The 24,091-nt window shown below is 48.2% G+C and overlaps 1 protein-coding gene across 2 annotated transcripts in view; it reads right to left on the bottom strand.

Annotated features, from left to right (window-relative positions):
* The window catches only part of PEMT (phosphatidylethanolamine N-methyltransferase), a 99,277-nt gene that overhangs the window by 44,203 nt on the left and 30,983 nt on the right, over positions 1-24,091 (bottom strand). For both annotated transcript variants that reach the window (XM_024205261.2, XM_024205260.2), the window contains exon 3: positions 10,064-10,179. In XM_024205261.2, the coding sequence (XP_024061029.1) occupies positions 10,064-10,179 (116 nt within the window). The remainder of the gene's footprint in view (positions 1-10,063; positions 10,180-24,091) is intronic.

The following is a 24,091-nucleotide window of genomic DNA, read 5'->3' as shown; positions in this document are numbered from 1 at the left end:
TCAGAAAGAGCTGTGGGGTAACTTGTAACTGCGGGCGATGCACTGTTCATAGCGCTCGGAGAGAAAGCAAAGCACAGCCGCTGGTTGTTAGGTAGTCTGGCTTGCTAGGCATCCCGCAGTGTAATGCAGCCTTAAACCCCCCCAGTCAAGAAGGAGACAGATGAGAGTCTCCACTCAAGAGGGGTGATGGCGGGGAGCACAGGCGCCGACCCCCACTCAGGCCCAGGTCCCATCTCCACTCCACCCCTTCCCTCAACACCCGACCCCTGCCCTGCCTCTTCCCACCCCCTCCCCGAGCGCACCCTGTCCCAACTCCTCCCCCTCCCTCCCAGCACCTCCTGCACGCCGCAGAACAGCTGTTCCGCGGCGTGCAGGAGGCATGGGGAGGGAGGAGGAGGAGTTGATCGCCGCGGGCTGCCGGCAGGTGGGAGGCACTGGTGGGGGGAGCTTGGCAGCCGGTGGGTGCTAAGCACCCGCTAATTTTTCTCCGTGGGTGCTCCAGCCCTGGAGCACCCACGGAGCCGGCGCCTATGGCAGGGAGATAGAAACCTTAAGTGGGTACCTTTGAGGGACCACGGAGAGGGAATACAGGTGCAGGTACCCTGAAGTGTGGCAGACATCACTCTCATGTCCTGCTCTATGAGGTGCATTCAGTGCTCCTGGATACTGTTCCTCCAAACCCTGCAAGACTGTATTTTACCAGCAACGGCAGCAGGGGAGGAGTGAAAGCCTTATTAAATGTGTCTGTCAGAGGAATTTTAAATACTCCTGCCCCGTGCTCTTTAAAGGGACATGCATTTTCAAAAAGTAGCCCGTTTAAAAGAAATTCAAGTTGACAGTGTCTGTTTAAACGATACCACAGGGCCCAAGGTTAGATCATCTGATTCCCCCCAGGTTATTCATTCACACCCGGGGTGGATCATGAATCATCAGCACTTCCAGCAGTGACAAATTATCAACCTACTTCTCAGAGACAATCACCTGCATCGGAGACGGCTTCTCAGGAAAGCAGGAACCGCGTACGAGACGTCGGCCCAATAACACATCTCTTTGAATTCAGCCCGCTCGCAACAGGAAGTCCTAAAAGCAGGGCAGGAAAAGAGAGGCCTCCCTTCCATGCCCTTCTTGGGCAATGAGAGAGCAGAGAGCAGCTGGGGCACCTGCCTACCGAGACTGTCAGTGTGCCCTTTGAGGAGAGAGATAGACCATCCCCCTGCAATCCAACCCGGGCTTAAGAAACAATCACCCAATGCAACCATCCTCTCCCTAGTGTCTAACCTCCCATTCCTGAGCGAGCTAATTGAGCAGCTCGCCAAGGCTCACCTCCAGCTCTATCTAGACACGGCCAATATCCTGGACTTCTCCCGATCAGCCCAGGGCATGGAGCGGAGCTGGCACTGATGGCACGGGATTTCTCCTCTGGCCATGGGCATCCAATACTCATTGCTAGACTTCTTAGCAGCATTTGAGATGGTCAATTATGCAACCCCACTGTCCTGCATGAAGGACGTGGCAGGGGTTGGCAAGATCCCATTGGGATGGCTTCATTCTCCTGGAACTGTCAAGTTCAGGTGAGAAACTCCAGCGTGCAGGAGACAGAGCTCGACAACTGGCTCACAGATCTGGAACTCCTTCCCAGAAGACATCAGGATGGCCAGGAACCTTAGTGCCAGCAGAAGAAAATGTAAACCCCACTTACTTTGCCCAGCCCCCACACCATAACACTCCATCCAAAAATAAATCATAACACAAACCACCAAAATCCGGCCTCTGATAGCCAGAGAAGTCTCTCTCTTTAGGTGTGCATGTTCACTTCATAACTTTGGGAGGTGCTCAGATACCATGGGTGATGGGCACGGCATAGAAACCAAGAGAGAGAGAGGAAAGTAACTGGGACTTTAGCATACATATTCAGAAAGCACTGCAAAAAGAGAAACTAGAGGGATCAGGTGACACCACTGGAGGGAGATTGTACTGAGTCCACACAGGGGAAAGATATCAACAATTAGGCTAATGCACTGGAGAGTCATTTTAGACATAAATTAAGGGGAGAATAAAGGCTTGTCAAGTCAGGCACTCTTAGGATAAATGTTGCAAACCTCTGGGGCGGCCAAACAACAGATCAGAAAAGGTTTTTACAGGTAAGAGAGGCCCTGCGAGAACAAAGAACTTTGATCATGGAGAATTTTAATCTAATGGCAATAACAATTGCACAAAAGCAATTAATTCTCTTACGCAGTTTGCTAAACAGTTCCCTTGGTCAAAGGCCCTCCTGAAGCCATTTCCAAGAAATGAGCTGAGTTTGATAAAGAAGGTTCCAGATAGGAAGCACCTACTGTCTAAGGTGCACAATATCTTTAGACCCAAGATATTCATTTCCAACTCCACTGAAGACACACAAGGCTCTCGTTGCTTTTCATTGTCCTCTCTTGTCCAGTGCAGCAAGATTTATTTCCAAGATTGGAGGAAAAGCGAACACGCTGCAAAGCTTTATTGTAACCGCTTGTGCTTTCTCCAGGGATGCTCTGTTCCCTCCCCCTGGCTCTGAGAGAGTCTTTTAAAACTGCAGTTAAAATAAAAAACCGCAGCTATTGAAAAAACTAACACCTGGCGGAGTCCACAGTTCATTCTTGCTCACAGACACCACTTGCCCACATAAGACATTTGATGGATTTGTTTTTTAAATGGCTAGCATTACAGTCTCAACCTGGCACCTGAAACCACCACCAAAACCCCCCAAACCACAAGATGTTCTCTTTTGGCTTCACTAACCACCGTGCATCGCCGAAGATTCTGGACTAGGAACCTGCCCGGTAATTTATTTAATGCATGAGGCATGGCTTGCTCTTTACTAGTTAGATGGGCTCTGCCACGCTGAAGCAGACATGACTCAGAAAAAGAAAAGAAAGGAACAGCCAATGAACCAGCAAGACAGGGTTTTGCAGTCACTTTCCTGACATAATCAGCCGTTGAGATTACAGCATCTCCGTTAGGCAACGGGGCACTGCTTATGTTTTCACAATACACGTTCGTTGCGCTTTTGCCATCTGTGCTCTGTAGTCTTTTGAGCTTGCTGATGTCTTTATATGTGCAGGGGCCAGGAATGAGGATTGAAGGCCATCATAACTTATCAGATTTTGAGCAAAGAAACAAAGGTCAGCATTTTCACTAGGGGCCCTGCAATGCTGAAAGCAGGCTCATTTTGGAGAAGTGATGGCTCTTAGCAAAACTCATCTGCACACATCACCACCATTCTGACCCCACAGCTCTCGCCATTCAAGATTACCCGGCAGAGATCTATGTTTGGACTAGAGCAACTTTTGAACCTACTTTGGTACCAGCTAAATGCAGAGGTTAAAACCAAAACCACACACATACAAAAACATGGTCATCTTGGGAAGCAATGCAAATTTAAAAAAAAATTACTACAAGAGTAGGTCACTTAAGATGGACTTGATCCAGTGGATAAGTCCATGAGTCATGAAACTGGGTTGGTGCCGATGACCTGCTGTGTGACCTTGGCCAAGTAACTGCATCTTTCTGTGCCTCAGTTTACCTCCTCTGCAAACCAGTGATGACACTTACTCGCCTTTGTAAAGTGCTTTGAGATTTTCAGATGAAGAGCACTATATAAATGCTACATATTATTGCATAATTGGACAGAGACATACATTAGTTCAGTGTAACATTAGTGATATCCAGTAACTCGGCTGTCCCATAGCTAGGCCTTCACTCAGGGATATAAAGCCAGGCACTTCCTTCAAGCCTTCACTATGACCTGCGTGGTGATTTGGAGACTGTGTCTAGGTACTGCTTATGAATTCTAGGTGATAGTGGGAACTCCCTATGTATCTGTGTCAGACTGAAAACTCTATTTTGATTGTAAGGCTAGCCTTTGCCTCCATATTGAGCTAAAATCCACAGGAGGTAACAGGAGAAATTCTTGCACCCACCACAGAGCTAGCAATAACAAAGTCGTTAAACTTTGACAATCGTCCCTTCAACTAGAGCACTTGGGGACAAAGAGATGGCTACCACCAGGGCCGGCTCCAGCTCTTTTGCCGCCCCAAGCGGCGAAGCGAAAAAAAGATAAAGCCCCGATCGGCGGCAGCTCAGCCACACCCCTTCATTCTTCGGCGGCAGGTCCTTCGCGCCGAGAGGGAGTGAGGGACCCGCCGCCGAAGACCCGGACGTGCCACCCCTTTCCATTGGCCGCCCCAAGCACCTGCGTCCTTCACTGGTGCCTGCAGCCGGTCCTGGCTGCCACTCAGGTCCAGGTTTTCAAGTCTGAACTCCAGAGGGGGATGCTAACTAAGCAATGGATCACTTGGAGAGGGATGCTGATCATTTGATGAGGCCGATTAGAGGATCACTGAACAAAGGGGACAGGAGGTTATAAAAGAGAGGGTCTTTCACCATTTTGAGAGCACGAGTGGAAGGGCATTGACTATAGGGTCAGAGTGAGAGACTCCGTCATTCAGAGGAGAAGCGATGAACTGGGGGAAAAGGATCCCAGACACCCGACAGGACTCTGACCTAAGCCCAAAGAGTGCTCACAAGAAGAGTGGTGAGGAAACTGAGGCTGGGAAACGCATGTAGGCATCTCTTATTTTTGTCTGGATCTGTTTATTTATTTATTTTTTGTACTATCTAAAGTAAAGAGTAATTGTGTTCAGAACCTCTGCAAAGCCCACGTGTGGGCCTGTTTGCTTTACCTCTCACGGGCCCCTGAAGAGTTAAATTGCAAAGTGCCCATACAGTTGGAGCCCGAGGAGAGGGTGTGCTCAAGCTACTGGGGAATTTAAGGGGTCAGCACTGGTCCTGGGGCAGGGCTGATGAGAGGGGGAGAAATAGGGGACAACTGTAGTGAGGCCCCAGTTCAGCCCCCACCATGTCTATAATGTCTGTGTAAATACAGTGAAATGGGAGGGGAGGCCCTGTGAACATGAGGTACTACGGTCTCAAATTTCTCTCAATGGGCCTGCCTGGGAGCCTAGAACAGCTGGGCTGTGGAACCCAATTTCCTTGAAGGGGTAACAGACAGAAAGCCTGTGCCTATGTGCCAGAGAAGCCAGGGGAAAGACAGTGCTGCAGTCTAAGGGAAGGTTAGGAGCGTGCCGGACTAGCGTATGGGACCCGAACAACAGCCTGGTGAGTGTCCACAAAGGGAGCTCTGCCAAGGCTGTGCATGCCAGTGGTCAAGCCATGCCAACAAGTTTAGTAGCTGGCACAGCCTCTGAAAACGTGGAGTACTCCACCTCTGAACTGGCTGTTGTGCGCGTCAAAAACCAGATCATGCTGCATCCCAGAAAGCCGGCAACCAGCTCAACTGTGAAACTGGTTGGTGAGACCGTTCCCCTGTGAAATCCAGACTTATCTCCGTATTACATAAGCCGAATACACACGACATTTTTTATTGCCTTAAATTCAATTATGGTCTAAACTAATTACAAGCTTCCCTACATGAGTTTCAGCAACGTGCGGTGGCCATGAGGAATACAGGAGAGTGGGGGACAGCAGGCAGTGTCATTTCTAAGAAGCAAAATCTGTTGAAACCATGTACGAATTCCACTCCGATTTTTATGCCATTGAAATTATCTGAAGTACTAACAACCCATTAGCTCTGACCCTGGCATAACTGAATCTGGGAATTTAGTTCAGACCCATCTTTAATTACCGCGCTGCAGCTAGAGTGACTCTAATCTATCAACTCCTAGACAAAATGTGGCAAGGGGGAAGTCTGTAAGAATCTGTGTGTTACCTTCACTGAACTAGCATTTAAGGACATATTACCATAATGTACAGTATCTCATCCATTCTATATTATTAGCTAACATAGGCATTATCAAGGCAGATCTCAGAAAAGAGTTTAAACACCCTGCTTGCTAAATGCACAGGTAATCCCCACTCTTCTACACAGGAAATACTGTAATTTTTAATGAGTATGCATAGATTTGTTTCCTCTGGTCCTGAAGATTAAAAAATGCCTACAGCAGCAGCTGTACATGCACCGTACTGTGCAAACAGATCACGATGAAGACCCTCCAATCATTCCAGTACGAAATCAGTTCGGGTAAATAACCTTAAGAGAGAGCAGAACAAGAAAACACGATGCTTAAAGGCTGCTAACAGAGATCATTTGATTCTAGTAACTAAACACAAAGCGGATTCTGCTTTCCCCCGTTTGTTTCAAAACTTACCCTCCACACACACATCCCAACCCATTGGTGAAAGATGCTAGATGGATATCCTCTAGCCAGGCAACAGGGACGAGACAGACCACAACAGTGTGAGCTTCCCTAATCATCCTGCCTTTCCAGTGCACCTCAGTCCTAACCTAGAGGGATCATCTCTAAGAGCAAGAGGGTCTCTCATTCGCCATGCCATTCTTTGACTTTTCAGTGACATTACCAGAGGAAGGATGGTCCAATGATTAAAGGGCTAGCCGCAGATTTAGAAGACATGGGTTCAGTTCCCTGCTGTGCCCTTGGGCAATTTGCTTAGTCTCTTTGTGCCTCAGTTTCCCATCAGCAAAATGGGTGTATAGGACTGGAGCATAGGCAGTCTTGCCTAGTGGTCACTGCTGGGCTGGTGTCACTAAGTCAAGAACGGCCATGAGGCAGCAGGTGAACAGGGATCAGAGTAACTACTAGCACCGGGCTCAAAAGACCAGGGTCAGAGACCAGAGATCAGGACTAGTTATCAGGCTGAAGTCAGAAGGCAAGAGTCAGGGTCAGAGACTGGAGATCAGAAAGCGAGGCAATGCAAGGTCTAGAGCTGCAGCAAGCCAGAATGGCTGCATGGTTACCCAGACAACTTCCCGGGGCACCCGCCAGGGTTAAATAGTAAGCGTGGGTCACACCCGCAACTGGCCCACGTCAGCTGACTCGGGCTCAGGTGAAGGGGCTGTTTAACTGCAGTGTAGACATTCCGACCCCGGCTGGATCCCAGGCTCTGGGACCCCATAAGGGGGGAGGGTCCCACAGCCCAGGCTTCAGCCCAAGCCTGAATGTCTACACTGCCCCGTAGCCCGCGCCCCACGAGCCTGAGTCAGCCGACACGGGCCAGCCGCGGGTGTTTAATTGTAGCGTAGACATACCCTCAGAGGGTTGCAGGCTGCTGTTGCTCTGACCCCTTTGGGTGGTACTTCCTGCGGCGCCTAATCTCCACGGTGTTCCTTGGATGTGGCTCTACACGGCCTCCTGGTGGCAACATGGGAACCTTGGCTGCCCCAAGCGCCTCAGACCTGGGTTCTAGTGCTACAAGGGGGATAATAGCACCACCCTGTTGTGAAGTGCTCAAATACTGTGGTAACAGAGACCACATAAGTACTTAAAATAGCTCAGGGGAGGCTTTCAACGGCAGTGGGATTTGGGCACTTCACTCCCACAGGTTCCTTCAAATGTCCCAGCCTTAATGTCCATTTTATCAGGGATCTTTGCCACTGAGAGAGAGGCCACCAACTCACTTAACGCGCTGCAGTTGGATGAAAGGTGCTACATACCCAGGGTTGTCCCTAGCGGGTGGCGGGGCCTGGGACATAGGCGCAGAGTTTCTAATCTGCCGGGGGCATGCTCCCCCCCACTCCACCCCATCCCCACCCTGCTTCTTTCTGCCGCCGCCCACCTCTTCCTGCCCCCACCCCTTCCCCACCCAATTCCTTCCCCTCCCCCGAGCACGCTGCGCTCCCTTTCCTCTCCCCTCGCCCCCAGCACCTTCTGATGCCGCGAAACATCTGATCTGCGGCAGGTGGTAGGCGCTGAGAGGGAGTGGGAGGTGCTGATTGGCAGGGCCCACTGGCAGGCAGGAGGTGCTAGGGGGAGGGAGAGGTTCTGGTAGGGGGGCTCCTCGCCCCCCCCTGCCCGCCGCTCTCCTCCTCGCCGTCTGCCCACCCATCTCCCCAGCCCCCCTCCCGCCTGCCGCTCACCTCCCCATTCGCCTCCTCAGCCCGCCCGCCTCCCACCTCACCTCCCCACCCGCCTCCTCACAATTTTTTCGAAGCGTGGCCCCCTCCCAAAGCGCGGGGCCTGGGGCGGTCACCCCAATTCGCCATACCCCAAGGGTATCTCTGTGCATACCTGCCAAGGACTCAAGCGTGAGTTATTCTTTACACCATTAAAGCACGTAAAGTGCACCATGGGTGTTTTCCAAACACCAAGGAAGCCCCCACCCCGGAGAGTTGGTGCTTTATTTTGGGTTTTTTTTAAACAGATGGATACATTGAGAAGTTAAGCAACTTGTCAAGGATCAAACAGCGTGTCAGTGGCAGGGCTTGGGAGAGCACACAGCTCTCCAGCTACCCAATCCACTGCTCCTTCTCAACACCACTTCACGGAATCACATGTTCGTAACTTGGACTGGATTCCAACCAGTGAGTGAAAGGTAAAAAGCTCCAGATTGCTAAATGGACACGCCTCTCAAATGAACAACATCTAACATGGTATGAAATGATTCCTTTCAGCCTAGCACGGGTGGGTTGTTTCCTATTAAGCTCTCACAAAGTCCTTATATTTCTCCAGTTAAGCATTTCAATCGCAGGCAGAATTTATTGAAATATTTCAGCATTAAGACTCCATGTGATTAGATTATAAAATCTTTTAATTGGAGGCAGCTGAGAAATAAAGGAAGCTAAAAATGCCTCAACAATCCTACCATGAAAGGAAGCATCACGCCGGCACATACTCTATGTCTCTGGGTCTATTTAGTCAGCTGCAGTAGCAGATGTACCAAAGAAGCAACTTCAGATTTAAATACATATAGAGCCACAAAGACCATGATGTAAACTTTGTGGGCCGAATTTTCCATTGCATTGCCTTTTTATGCTGCTCCACTGGGAAGGGAGTGGATAAAATTGGGCCACCTCTCCCCGCAATGCCCCCTTGGACCCAGCACTGTGCAGGGGAGAAACTCCCCGACACACACGCACACTCTGGGGACACTAGGACCCAGCTGGTGTCATCTCCCCAATTCTGCCATTTCAAATCTAGCCCAGGCTGCTGGTCCCCCAAAGTTGATACAACCTAAGGGCGATACGTGGTGACCCATGAGAAGTAAGTTGGTGATCTCAGCCAGCAGCGCCTAGTCGACAGGCATTCAGATCACAGAGCCAGAAGCACCTTTGTTTGGAGTAGGGTGACCAGACAGCAAGTGTGAAAAATTGGGACAGGGGGTGGTGGTGGGGGGGGGGGGTAATAGGAGTCTATATAAGAAAAAGACCCAAAAATCGGGACTGTCCCTATAAAATCGGGACATCTGGTCACCCTAGTTTGGGGTCTCCTCAGAAAGACCCCCTCAGAGAGAATGAAGGTCTTGCTGGGGCAGCATGGGAAAACCTTGTCCAGGCAATGCCTATGCCACACCTGTTCTGCGCCTGCAAGACTTTACTCTCCAAACACCAGCTGTCTGGCATCTTTGGCCAGTATCCAGTTCATGAAATAGTAATATAGAAAATAAAACTTACAAGGAACTGTATAATGCTCTTTTTAAAAATAATCTGCTAGTTATCAATCACAATCAGGTCAGTGGAAAGACATAAGAAATCTATTGATCTTACATATGTATAGGGTTAGGGCCCCCTTATTGTAGTATCTGAACACAATTTTTAATGTATTTACCGTCACATGCCCCCTGGGAGGCAGGGCAGGACTGTTGGCTCAAGTGTACAAACAGGGAACTGAGATCCAAAGCCCAGATCCCAGGCTTGTACTCAAACCACTGGGGCCATCCCTTTTCTCTGTAGAACAGGGATACAAAGCAAGAAAGTTTGAACCTCAGTGACTGATACAGTTAAATGAGGCCACCTTGAAATATTTCTGATTTTCCTATTTACTCCCCACCCTTCCCGCCTTGGAAATAGAAATATTTTTGTTTCCTTCTTTGATTTTATTTTTACCTTAGTTGCGGCAAAAAAAGGGGGCTGGGTTTGGCTCCTAAATTTGGCTGGTTTGGCATAATAGGCAAATGGCTTTTCAAAGGGAGGTGGGGCATGATATAGCCAGCCCAGTTTCCATAGTCACTAGCCCGATCCCTGCTTTAACCTGAAGTGATAAAATAGGCTCCTTACCAATGGCTCCGTATAAAGTTAAGCAGCAGGATGACAGCGCCCAGGCAGTAACATGCAGTATATGGAGAGCCACAGACTCTACTGAGAACTCGGGTTTTGTGTTCCCATCTTGCTACCTAAACGAACAAAAAACAAAGGGCGTTTGAGGCAGTGAGACACATGTTGCGGTTATTTATTTTAGTGCTGACAATGCTACCCCCGTAATAGACACAGCCTTTTGATAAGAACTAAAAAGTACCGGAAGTGGAATGATCATTCAAGAATTGATTAGAAAGGAGCAGAAGATATTGAACGGACTTGGCTTAAATAGAACACATTAGAGAACACCCCTTTCTAAATTCTGTAACCCTCTCGGGAGCTACCTTAAATCCCAGTAGTGTATACATTTTCCCATCAGGTTAGAACCTCAACGACTTGTTCACAGGGAAGCCAGGAATGGAAAGTCTAAAATACACTAGCCAGGACTGTTGCTACTGTGTAGAGAGGGGGAAATATTAAGGTAGTATTTTCTTTTTCTGCTGTTCCTTGTTCATGCCAATCCTTCCATACTTTCTCAATTCTTTTGCCCTGGATCAGATAAGCCATGGCCCAATTTACTACAATTCCTTGCCTGCTCCCATACTTTATTTTGGCTTTTGAAGCCATAAGAAGATACAAACTCCAGGCCTCACAAGCTAAAACTCTTGTCACTAGAGGAGAGAAGCCGTGCTGAGTGACTGAGTTAGGTCACATGACGTGAGCTGGTACATCTGGGCTTGGGCTGTGCAAAGGAAAACACAAGCAGCCAAGAGGGGGAAATTCAGGTTGTACAGGTTTCAGAGTAGCAGCCGTGTTAGTCTGTATCCGCAAAAAGAACAGGAGTACTTGTGGCACCTTAGAGACTAACAAATTGTTTCCCCTCCCAGTTCTGGCACCTCACTAAGACTCTGTTCTAAAGCCCACTGAAGTCAATGGGAATTTTTCCACTGACTTCAAAGGCTCTGTATTGGGCCCCAACTCCGCTGAGGCATCGCTCCCGCAGGTTGATCCTCTGCAGGGTAATTCGAGACGGAGTTCAGTGATCTGATGCCAGATGTACATTTTATCTCAAACTCCTGTGAACCTATATATTCCTTAAATGACAGTTACACACTGGTTTATCTCTGCATGTCCATTGTGCCTTTGCCTGTTTGTGATTCCCAGTTTTAATCACTGGGGTCTTGTCTATTCTCCTGTGTCATCTTTGTCCATTGCTATCTAGGACCATTACATGATAGAAGAGAAGAGATTTAGAAAACATGATCTATAAGAAAAGGTTGAAAGAATTGGGCATGTTTAGTCCAGAGAAGGCTGAGGGGGGACATGATAACAGTCTCCAAATAGGTAAAGGGTTATAGAATCATAGACTATCAGGGTTGGAAGGGACCTCAGGAGGTCATCTAGTCCAACCCCCTGCTCAAAGCAGGACCAATCCCCAGACAGATTTTTGCCCCAGATCCCTAAATAGCCCCCTCAAGGATTGAACTCACAACCCTGGCTTTAGCAGGCCAATGCGCAAACCACTGTTGTAAAGAGGATGGTGATCAAGTGTTCTCCATGTCCACCAAGGGTAAGACAAGAAGGAATCGGCTTATCTTACAGCCAGGGAGATTTAGGTTGGATATTAGGAAAAACTCTCTCACTATAAGGATAGTTAAGCACTAGAACAGGTTACATGGGAACAGGTTGTGGAATCCCCATCATTGGAAGCTTTTAAGAACAAGTTAGACAAACACTTGTCAGGGATAATCTAGCTATATTTAGCGTCGGTCTACACTTAAAATGATACAGCAGGACAGCTGCTTTGCTGTAGTGCTTCAGTGTAGACAGTACAGCAATGGGAGGGGTTCTCCCGTCACAATCCACCTCCTGGGTCGGCAGAAGAATTCTTCCATTGACCTGGCACTGCCTACAGCAGGGGTTAGGTTGGCATAGCTACATCTTTCGGGGGTGTGAATTTTTCACAACGCTGAAAGATGTAATTATGCCAATATAAGTTGCAGTGTAGACCAGCCCTTAATCTTGACTCTGCACACAGGGATGGAGTTAAGGACCTCTTGACCCTAGATGACCCTTCCAGCCCTACAGGTCCAAGATTCTATTATATGTTTTTTGTTAGTAATGGTTCTGTATTCATTCACGCGCAGCCACACATGCACAGTGTATCCCTGGACGATGAATTAACACCCAGTATAGCACATTCTGTTTTCAATTTCCAATGATTTCTGAGGCAGCACAGATGCAATGAGGCTGTATAGACAAATAGACGGCAGGATTCCTGCCCCAAAGATCTTATGATCTAAAGAGCATTGCCCCTGACTCATCTGGGAATTCATCAATGAATCACCAATGGGAATTTTTTCCAGTGACTTTGACAGAATTTGGATCAGGCCCACACACACAGGATTGGCACCCGCCCGATTCACGAACATACAGATAACTGTGTGTTTGCGAAGTGGCTGCAGCTATGTCAGTGGCACATTTAGGACCAAATTCACCTGTAAAAAGGGAATGCCGCGCCATTGATTTCCACCAAGTTTCACCTATTTACACCAGGGCTGAACATGGCCCGCCTTGCATGTGTCTTGTAACTCCATCTATGTTTATATTCTAGGTGTATTTGATAAATGACCAGTTCTTAGAAGCAGAGAGGAGGGAATTTGGAAGGCAATGCTGGTCCAAAAGCACAAAGTGCGACCTCTTGCGAGTGAGGCAGACTTTGCCAGGCGAAGAGATGCAACACTCAGATAAGCAGGGCACCGGTTTTGCATGCCAAGAGTTGATTCAATTAGTTATGCAACGATTGTCCTGAAATTACAGCTCCACTAATGACTGAGAAATCAGATTTATAGTCTCTTGCTTGCTGGTATAAATAGTTTGTATTTTAAATTGAATTTAAAGCATAGTGCGTCACGCTGCTGCTAAAAAGGGATCTGCTGTTTGAATCTGTCAAAGGAAGAAACAAGGTCGGATGAGTTACCGCCTTTTGAATTTTTTTTTAAAAAAGGGACCACAACAGATGATTGAGTCATGGGGGGAAATGTAGCTATATGCTGGTAATTTATGCAAACTTCCTAATAGTGATGCTTTTGGGGATTGGTCCTGCTTTGAGCAGGGGGTTGGACTAGATGACCTCCTGAGGTCCCTTCCAACCTTGATATTCTATGATTTCAATGGGAATTATTCTGGCTGCACTCAATTGGATTGTGACTTGAGGCTTATTTTGGAAGCTTTTAACACATCCACAGAGTACTTCACTCAGGCAGTAGGTCAAATGCAAATCAGGACACACACTTTTCCTACAGCGCCTAGATTGGCACGGCTGCCCCTGCTGGATCAGAGTGGAGTGCATCAGTTAGTCTCTCCTGAAACACAAATCTTTGGAGGTCCACCGAGGTGACCACGGTGGTCCCTTCTGGCCTTTACAAAACAAAAAACCCTCTGCATCTTTGATACATTTTCAATGAATTTCAGCTGAGAACGAACACCCGACCGGTAGATTTCAAACTCTTCAAAGTAGAGATTGTCTCTCGCTATGTGTTTGCACATCACCTAGCACATTGGGGCCCCACCCAATGGTGTTGGGGGCCTCTAGGTGCTACCTCACTCCAAATAATAAATGACACAAACCACAAAAATTAACGTGAAGTGATTTGGAGTATACTAAATGACTATTTAGATGACTATTACTTCTATAGCCCCTCCTCCTGCTGTCCAGATACTTCAGCAATACGGGGGTACGGAGTGGCTAGAAGGATCTTAAAAGTGCATTAATCGCACAAATTCTCTGCTGCCAGGCCCTCTTTTACTTCGCTGCAGTCACAACCGCAAAGAATCTGACCCTACAGCTATAGTATCGCAGTGCCCGTGTGAGGGAGGTAGCGAAGTCTTACAGATTGAATAAGGGGTTTTGTGACTTGCCCAAAAGTCACACAACAAAAGCCTGGGTGTAGACAACAAAATCCAGGTCTCCTAAAATTTAGGTTGACCTTGCTGTGTCACTCTGGGGGGGTGTGAAAAATTCACACCCCTGAGAGACAGATTTAAGCCAACCTAAGCCCCGCTGTAGACAGGTCAATGGAAGAATTTAGCTACCGCCTCTCGGAGCGGTGGATTTATTACAGAGATGGAAGAACCTCTTCCATCACTGTGATGAGTATCTAAACCAGGGGCGCCAGAACAGGGGAGGTCAGGGGGCCAGGGCCCTCCCACTTTTTACCAGCCATAAGGGCGAGCAACGCGGGGAGAGGGTGGAGAGGAGTCTTGGGGGAAAATGGGCAGCATGAGGGCAGGGCCCTTGGGAAGAGGAGCCGTGCGAGAGCAGGGGCTCGGGGAGAGGTGGGGTGTGGAGAGCAGGGCCTTGGGGGCAGCGCAGTGGGGGTTGGGCCTCAGGGGCAGGTGCCTGAACCGTGCTGTGGCCCCACACACACACTTTTAGGGTACTTCCTCCGCTCCTGGTCTAAACTATAGCCGCACAACCACAGCACTTCTCGTGGAAACATAGGCCAAGGCTTTCACTACCTGGTAAAGCTTCCCCTGCTCTTGATAAGTCCAGTGATGACCGAAAGTTATTTGTGTAACATTTTTCAACACTCAGAATAAAAATAATTCAGTAGAAGTCTCTTGAAAGCCTGCTCTAGGGACCCATGTACTCTGTGTCATTTCTTGTTAAACTTTTTTACATTGACTAGAATAGCTTGCCGATATTACAAGTAATCCAATATTTCTCACAAACCATGATTCATACTCGATTTGAGCCCTTTCCCAGCGATTTGTACAAATGCTCAAAACACAAGTAAAGGAAACAAACACACACCTCAAATGGCTTGCTTCTGAACAAGAAATTGATTTGGATTGCCTGGTCTTTTATAGGTGCAAAAATCTTATAGCATTTATTTCATAGAATCATAGACTATCAGGGTTGGAAGGGACCTCAGGAGGTCATCTAGTCCAACCCCCTGCTCAAAGCAGGACCAATCCCCAACTAAATCATTTAATTTGAGCAGGACTGTAAAAATCAGATTACAAATGTGACATCCACTTCAAAAGCAGCTTCAGCTCGCAAATTTGCTTAAACATTTAATCTACTGGAAATGCTATTTATTGCTTTGTGTGCACCACTGACAATATCCTTTCATTAATATTTAGTGTTTGTTCCAGGGAAATGGATTTTATTCCATCATCCAAGCGAGCTGACTTTTAAATGTGTTACATTTTAATTTGCTCAGCCCCGGCTTTGAAATAGAGGCTTGGTTCTATTTTGTGTGACTCCATTTTTATATTTGGTTTACCATAGATGTACAGCATGAAACCAGATGCCTCTGAGACTGAGAGATCTTTGGCATCTCTATGCTAATCCATCTGTCTAGGTCCTTATCTGACCCCCCTTTCCACAGTATCAGAGCCCCTCACGATCATTAGTGAATTTAGCCTTACAATGCACCTATGAGGTAAGGAAGGATTAGCATTGTGTAGAAGCGACTACATCAATGCAAACTAGGTACCTTTAAGTTCACACCAGGAGGGTTTACATGGGGCAACCAGAATGCAACACAGTACAGCGGTCTACAGTTCACATCCCCATAGTCCAGACTGCGGTGCCTTGTAGACGAGGCCCAAGTGACTTGTCCAAAGCCGCACAGGGAGCATGTGCCATAGCTGGGAAGTAAACCCAGATCTCCTGAGACCGGAGTTTGGTGCTTTCACTCCAAGGCCACCCTGATGCCCATAAGGGACAGATGAGATGGCCTGTGTGTTTTAACGTGTTCTCCCATGGCGCATAGGAAGCACCCTCTCCCGCTTGCAGAGGTGTGCTCCAGCACACGGCACATGTAAGGAAAGGGGTGCCGGGATCTGTGGGTGCTCCTGAGCTGGTCTCCAATTCATTCTGCCCCTTTACCTGGGCTTAGGGGAGGAAGAGTGAAGGGGGAGGATTTGTCCCTAGACCTAGCGTATATTGCATCATTCACTGGCACAAGGAACTCTACCTACGTGGTGTTTAGGAAACAAGACACCGAGAACTCTTTTCACACCAGCAGAGGGGCCGTCCAGCTGACAGGCAGGTAAAACAAGCATAATTAGCGTGATGTGTCATTAACATAATTTGTGATAACAAAAGGTTGTGAAGGGTCATTAAACTTCATGTTTCAGGCCATTCTCTAACTAGTAGACCCCAGGATGAGACCCAGTGGGAGGGGGGAGCAAATCACCCCACAACTGCCAGCTGCAGGGTTCTTACACCTTCCTTCGAAGCATCTGGTGCTGCCATTGTCGGAGACAGGACATTGGGCTAGATGGACCTTGGTTCTGATCCAGTTTGGCAACTCCTAGGCTCCTAAGCCGTAGTCACTGCGACGGAGTTAAAATTATCAGAAGATCTACTGAGAGCTAGCCGCTCCTAGGTGGGTTAGTCCCAAAGAGAGGCAAAGGAGAGGGTTTGGGGGGTGGGGTGCAGAGTGTCCTGCCGAACTCAAGGATCCTAGGGGATCTGCCAAAGATCAGAGCCACACTGCCTCCAAGCCCCCCAGCGGTAGGGGAGCACAATCCCAGAAGTCATGCTGCCCGCTGGCAGATGTCATTCATGGATGGATTTAGTCTGTGGCAAGTGAACCCACAGGAGTCACGGCAGACTAAGTCCACTCTGACTTCCATATGGTTAGAGGGGAAGGCAGAAACATCTCTTTATGTGCCCAATCTTCTGGGCCCTGCTAGCTACACCGTGCAGGAGTAGAGGGCAGCATAGCATCTGAGTTGATCCTTATAAATTAATAAAATCCTTGCAACTCTACCATAAGACCCCCCTAGCAATGCACGGTTTGCTTGCCTGTCCATCACCTGCACGTAGCTCGTGAGTATCTGGCATTATCTTGCTCATAAGTCAAACACAAGACTTCAGTGCAAATCTGGGAGAAGGAGTCAAGCCACCTGTCTGTGCTTGTGCTTTTTGTGGCCTAGAGGACGCCTAGATCTGGCCATTCTGAACCCCCCAATCGCATGTGTGCTATGACAACAAACACTGATTTCTGCTGGATGGTTTCCTTGAATAATTCATTCCCCCCCCACCCCCCCGGAGTCTAGAGGATCCAATGAATCAGCACATAGAATCATAGAAGATGAGGTCCCTTCCAACCCTAAGGAGGTCATCTAGTCCAACCCCCGTTCAAAGCAGGACCAACACCAACTAAATCATCCCAGCCAGGGCTTTGCCAAGCCGGGCCTTAAAAACCTCTAAGGATGGAGATTCCACCACCTCCCTAGGTAACCCATTCCAGTGCTTCACCACCCTCCTAGTGAAATAGTGTTTCCTAATATCCAACCTAGACCTCCCCAACTGCAACTTGAGACCATTGCTCCCTGTTCTGTCACCTGCCACCACGGAGAACAGCCGAGCTCCATCCTCTTTAGAATCCCCCTTCAGGTAGTTGAAGGCGGATATCAAATCCCCCCTCACTCTTCTCTTCTGCAGACTAAACAAGCCCAGTTCCCTCACCCTCTCCTCATAAGTCACGTGCTCCAGCCCCCTAATCATTTTTGTTGCCCTCCGCTGGACTCTCTCCAATTTGTCCACATCCCTTCTGTAGTGGAGGGCCCAAAACTGGACGCAGTACTCCAAATGTGGCCTCACCAGTGCCGAATAGAGGGGAATAATCACTTCCCTCGATCTGCTGGCAATGCTCCTACTAATGCAGCCCAATATGCCGTTAGCCGTCTTGGCAACAAGGGCACACTGCTGACTCAAATCCAGCTTCTCGTCCACTGTAATCCCCAGGTCCTTTTCTGCAGAACTGCCGCTTAGCCAGTCGGTCCCCAGCCTGTAGCGATGCATGGGATTCTTCCTTCCTAAGTGCCAGGACTCTGCACTTGTCCTTGTTGAACCTCATCAGATTTCTTTTGGCCCAATCCTCCAATTTGTCTAGGTCACTCTAGACCCTATCCCTACCCTCCACATGCTTTTCTCAAATGGCTGCTGGACTAAGAGAGGAGACGGGGCGTATAACCCATAACCACCCAGCAACAAACAGTGGTAAGTAGATGTCCACAGTAGGTCGGATTATATTTAGCCGTGACTGTTACTGTGGACTGCATTAATAAATCACCCCAAATTGTATCACTTAACTGATCCGACACCAATTCCCTCCCCTCGGACTTGTCCACTGACAAGGCCCGGCGGGCACACTTTCACGTAACTGAAGAAGGACTTGAGAATGAAATGGATACTCAGCCAGGATTGGACATTACTAGTCCCTGGGTGTTGTCAAAGTGACAGCTGTCTGCCGTGAGGGAATGGAAGCATTAGCAACGCTTTAACGAGACATCATTGGCAGCGGGAGACTCAACCAGCAGGAGCTCTGCTAAGTCTCGATCTACATTCATCACAGTTTGTGCCCACGACATCACCTGCACCCTCACACCAGGGGGTGTTCTCATCCATCGGCAAGAGTTCTGAAGGCATTTACTACCCTGCCATCAGGACTCATGTTCCATTGTCAGCAAGAACGTGATCAGCAGAAGCTCTGGGCAGTCAAGGCAAGAAAAAAAAAAGAACAGAAAAAAACGCAAATTAATTTGTACAAGCTGGCAATTGTAGCTGGTATCTGTATGAAATCTCTAATGAGTTTATTTAAATATGTTCTCCGTGCAGATCATACAGGAATTATCAAGGTGTTTCTGCAGATGAGATATTGCCATGCAATTTTCGACGGACCAAGTGCTGATTAGGAGACATTAATTAGCTGCTTAAACAGTACTTGACTTGCTGTTACAATTAGCCATCATCTCACCTCAACAGTATTCCATAGTATAGTAGAAGAATAGACATCAAGAGCCCATCTGAGGGTCTGGTTTTCTGAATTAATCTTTCGGATTAAGACCATTCCCCTTTAGGTGCACGTCTGCCTCCCCCGGTGCCACTGAAAGAATGGACGTGAGAGGAAAAGAGCCAGATTGCCTTGAATGAAAGAGGGAGTTCATGTCCCTCTGACTTTCTAAAGGGACATCAGCTTTTCCAGCACATCAGATACAAATGACCGGTCTTCACCTCTTCCCCAGCCCCCGTCGACCCTTGTGCACTGCTGAGCGTCAACTCCCAACCCTGCCTCTTCAACCATGCCAGTCTTTACCATTCAGCAATCCCCTGCTTCCTCTAACGCAGAAGTGGGCAAACTTTTTGGCCCGAGGGCCACATCGGGGTTGTGAAACTGTATGGAGGGCCGGGTAGGGAAGGCTGTGCCTCCCCAAACAGACTGGCCCCCGCCTCCTCCCCCTCCCCCTTCCCACCCCCTGACTGCCCTTCTCAGAGCCCCCAACCCATCCAATCCCCCCCGTTCCTTGTCCCCTGACCGCCACCCCGGGGACCCCGCCCCCTATCCAACCTCCCCCCCCGTCCTCTGACTGCCCCGACCCCATCCACACCCCCACCCCCTGACAGGCCCGCTGGGACTTCCATGCTGATCCAACCACCCCCCATTCCCCATCCCCTGATCGCCCCCCCTGAACCTCCACACCATGCTCCCTGTCCCCTGACCACTCCCCGGAACCCCCTGCCCCTAACCACCCCCCAGGACCCCACCCCCTATCCAACCGCCCCCTGCTCCCTGTCCCGACTGCCCCCACAACCCCCTGCCCCTTATCCACCCCCCCACTCCCCGCCCCCTTACCATGCCGCTCAGAGCAGCAGGACTGGCTTATTGGAAAGCCTGGGAGCTGGGCGGGCGCAAGCCGCGCAGCCCGGCAGGAGCAGCAGGTCAGAGTGCTCCCGCGCGGCAGCTTGGCTGCAGGGGAGGGGGAACAGCAGGAGAGGGGACCGGAGGCTGGCTTCCCCAGCCAGGAGCTCAGGGGCCGGGCAGGATGGTCCCGTGGGCTGGATGTGGCCCGCGGGCCGTAGTTTGCCCACCTCTGCTCTACTGCCTGCATCCTTTCTCCCATGCTACCCCTTATGCACAGGCGGTGCTCCCCATAAACACCTGCAAAGCCACTACAGAATCACCCTCCAAGTCTCTTATTAGAGCTCACCTCTACTGCGATACCTACATAACACTGAATGACAGCTAGGCAGCTGCTGTTCTACCACTGCTGGTTATTACATTGATCACAGTCACCTCACGGTTACCTTGTGGGCCCCACGGGTTCGTTGAATCCACCTGTTGTCTCTCGTCTTAGCCTTAGATTCTAAGGTCCTGGGGTCAGGAATTGTCATTTCATGGCATGTGTACCGTGCCTAGCTCAATGGGACTCTCCTCCATGACTGGGGCTGCTAATGCAATGCAAATATTGACTAATAATGCCATTGAAAAATTAAGAATTAAAAGTAGTTTCAGATGATCCAACTGCCCCTCAGTTCTGCCCACCCCAGATAACTTTTGTGCCTTCGCAACCACATTTTCTTTATCCGCAACTATTTCCCCCCTCGCCCGTTGCGGTGTGAAAGAGCCACCCAAAGCACAGGGGAAATGGGCAAACTATGACCCCAGTCCCGTAATGGCACCTGCTGGTGCAGCTCCTGCTGCAAATGGGTAGCGGCACAGCAGTAAACCTGAACTTCCGTTTTACTGGCTGCCAAATATGTCCAGGCCTTGAACTGCGTGGGCAGAGGTCTGCATTGAGTAGAACCTTACCCTTCTTGCAAGTAAGGGTATCAGAATCTGGCCCCAAGCAAACAGAAGAGTTTGTTGAGGGGAAATGCACACATGGCAAACGTAGTGAACTCTGGGAGTCGTCATCACAATGAGGACATTGCGAAGTCCAGGTGTGGGTGGGCCAGGGAAGTGGAAGAGCCAAACCAAATTTAGAAAATTCACTCTCCATAAGCCGGTGGGGGGGGGGGGGGAAGAGGGCGTTGGAAAGGGTTAGGTATTTTGTTTCCATTGGCCATTCCAGATACTCCGGGCATCGCCCTTTGACAACTCTGGAGAGCTGGTGTTTTACTCCTGCAATGGCTCTGAGTGCTGCCATGCCAAGGCCATTCCCAGAAACGCCAACTCACAGAGGCCACGAAGACAAAGTGCTTCTCCACTCCCAGTATCGATCAGAGGGTTTCTGATAAATACAGGATGATCCATCCTGTTTTCCAGCACCCTTGAGGAAGCCACCACCAGCTGATCTCAGACTAATAGGTTCTGCTCGTGTCTTCAGCTGCTAAAAGCTATTTAATTGCTTCCCTCCTGCACAGAGTAAAACAGCAGCTCTGTACTGCAAGTCTTTTCTGTAGCGGCAAGGTGGTCAATTACAGACAGCAATGAGCTGGCAATGGATTTCTAAAAGAGCTTTTTAAAAATAAAAGAATAAACCTATGCAGCAATTTTAGTCAAGAATCTTCCACTAGCAGCTAGTGGATCATCAGCTTCCAATCCATGCAACTTACCAAAAAAAAAGAGCAAATTAAAACATTTCTCAAGGTGTTATGTGTCAAGTGAATGGTCTGATTTAGAGTGTCAGGACCTCTGGGCTGGAGAGCTCGTCTTTCTACACATGCTGTGTGTATGCCAATAATACTAATAATTAGGTATAAAATGTACCGTAGCAAAATTCACGTGGTCACATTGCACAGTGAAAGGTGTAATTCCCAGTAGCTTGATAGGACATACAACCGTCCCTTCTTATTTTCCATTCATGGCATTATCCAGCAACGAATCGGAGTAATCAACTTTTATTATGCAATTAGTATATGGTTTTTGTTTGGTTTTACTTCTAGGGTCTAACAGTCATGCAAAATATAGGCCATTCTGTTCAGGAAGCTGGCTGGCCTTGTGATTACAGCATCAGACTAGATCCTGGAAGATCTGGGCTTTGTTTCTGACTCTGACAAGTCCAAGGTTAAACAAGAAGGCTAACCCAATCAAGCCCTCTGTTTTCCAGATTCCCCTTTATGGATGATGAGACTTAACTCATTAATATTTGTAAACGGTTTTGAGATCCTCAGGTGGAAGCTGCTGGTCCAATTGCCGCTGAAGTCAAGGGAGGTTATTCCATTGGCTTTATTGGTCTTTGGATCAGGCCCTGAGGGGTTTTTGGTTTTTTTCAGCCAAAAGAAACAGCAGTGGAGAGTTCACACGTGTGGTAGCATTTCCTAGCCTGGTAAAATGGCACATGAATGATCAGTTTACTAACTCTGGTCTCCACTAGAATTTAACCAGCAGGTGAAGAAACAGTTTCACATAGAAAATAAGGATCTGCAGAATTCCTGTGAGAGCAGGTGAGAAATCCAAGGAAGGACATGAGAGACACTAGCGCCTGAGAAGAAGAGAAATCCCAGTAAACAGCAGACTTATCAAGGGTTTTTTATGCAAAAATCAAGATTGTGTATGTGTCTTGTTGGGAGAGATGCTTGGCCTAGCAGCCGGAGCAGCTCTGGCCCTAACGCTGCTGGAACTTTGACCAGGTTTTTGGGTCTCATTTTCCCAGTTGAAGATACTAGCACATCTCTCTGTGTTGAAAGGGTTTAGAATGACTACATAAGCACCAGCTGCTGTTAATACAATATCCCACGCTGAAAATGGCAATTTAAGTACTAGAAATTAAATGGTTTTCTCTGGTGTCTCTTCTTCAAAGAGCTTGGTGCGTGTTAGATACTAGAGAAGTCATTTGAGGCTGGTGTCAGATCTTCAACAACAGGGACAGAGTAAGAGTACTCCAGTTATTTAAAAGGGGTAAAATCAATACTAGAAAAAGCTGGGTTAATTGAACAATGCATGAGTTTAGCCTAAAGAAACTATCTCCAGTGAATGTAATTGGACTGAAACGACATAGGTCACCTCGGTTTAATAGCCTTGAGCTGGGGAAACAAAACAGTTCTTCAGGTAAACAGAGAAGGGTTTCATAAGGACTAGAGTGTAGTTTACCTCGGAGTAGTCTTTTGAGATTACTTCCACACGCGCCTTTTACCTTAAATCCACCCATGATAAATAGCCTGATAATAATTTCATTTCTCTAATAGTGTTTACATGATTTCTGGTGATGGAAGTCCCATCTCATTAGCCCGTTGCAATAAAAACAAGCCCCGCTCAATGTTCTCTAAAGCAGCGTAAGTTTGTAAATGTTCCATGAGCTGAATCCTCTTCCGCTTTAGCAAAAAACAAATGACGCGGAATATAATCTCACATTCACTAGCAATTTCCATCACAAAAATCTGAACAGCGGCTCTTCGGCGCAGAGAGCCCATTGTTTGCATAACAGGATCCAAGCTGAAGAGAGACAAATTCAAATTGTAAATAAGGCTTAATTTAAAAAACCAACAACATTGCAGGTAATTAACCATTGGAACAGCTTCCCAACGGAGGTGGTGGAGTCTTTAAATCCAGACTGCGTGTCTTTCTACAAGATATGCTCTAGCTAGATGTTATTGGTCTCAATGGAAGAATTACTGGGTGAGGGTCTCTGGTCTGTGCCAGGCTGGAGGTCACACTAGATGATTGCAATGGTCCCTTCTGGCTTTAGAATTTACACACACAAAATGCTACAAAAATACTAATTGATCCACCACACCCTAGGGGAGGTGGAAAGCTATTCTGAACTCCCACTTTAAGGTGTGGCACCGACAGGCCAAGTTCCTTGGCCAAGATCATATTATGCGGCAGAGACAGAGTACATGATATAATGGAGGAGTTCTGGGCTCCCAGTCCTGTGTTTAAATCACCAGACCGCATTGCTAAAATACACTGAATACCCACTTCACTCCCTCTACAACCACAAGCAGAGTCTCTTGGAGTAAAAACAAAGCCAGCTGCAGAAACTTATCTTCCTCAACAAGTATGAGAGAGCAAAGGAATGGGCCCAGATGGAGCAGGGAATGTATCAATATTTAGGGTTTGTACCAGAGGCAACCTGGAAGAATACTAGTCCTAGCGCTAGTTGAATGTTACTTATTTCAGTTATTCCTAGGACAGAAAGTGACAGATGTTTGTTTAATGGAATTTTGCCCAACTTTTTTGGGGGGGAGGGGGGGGACTTTCAGTTTCAGCAACTTTGATTTGTGCACAACTTCACTTTATTTACAACTCTAATTAAATGGTTACG

The sequence above is a fragment of the Terrapene carolina genome, unplaced genomic scaffold (genome assembly GCF_002925995.2).
Source record: "Terrapene carolina triunguis isolate 2854851 unplaced genomic scaffold, T_m_triunguis-2.0 Scaffold93, whole genome shotgun sequence".
In the NCBI taxonomy this organism is placed as follows: domain Eukaryota; kingdom Metazoa; phylum Chordata; order Testudines; family Emydidae; genus Terrapene; species Terrapene triunguis.
The sequence above is the reverse complement of the archived record's forward strand: the minus strand, read 5'-3'. Positions and strand labels throughout refer to the sequence as shown.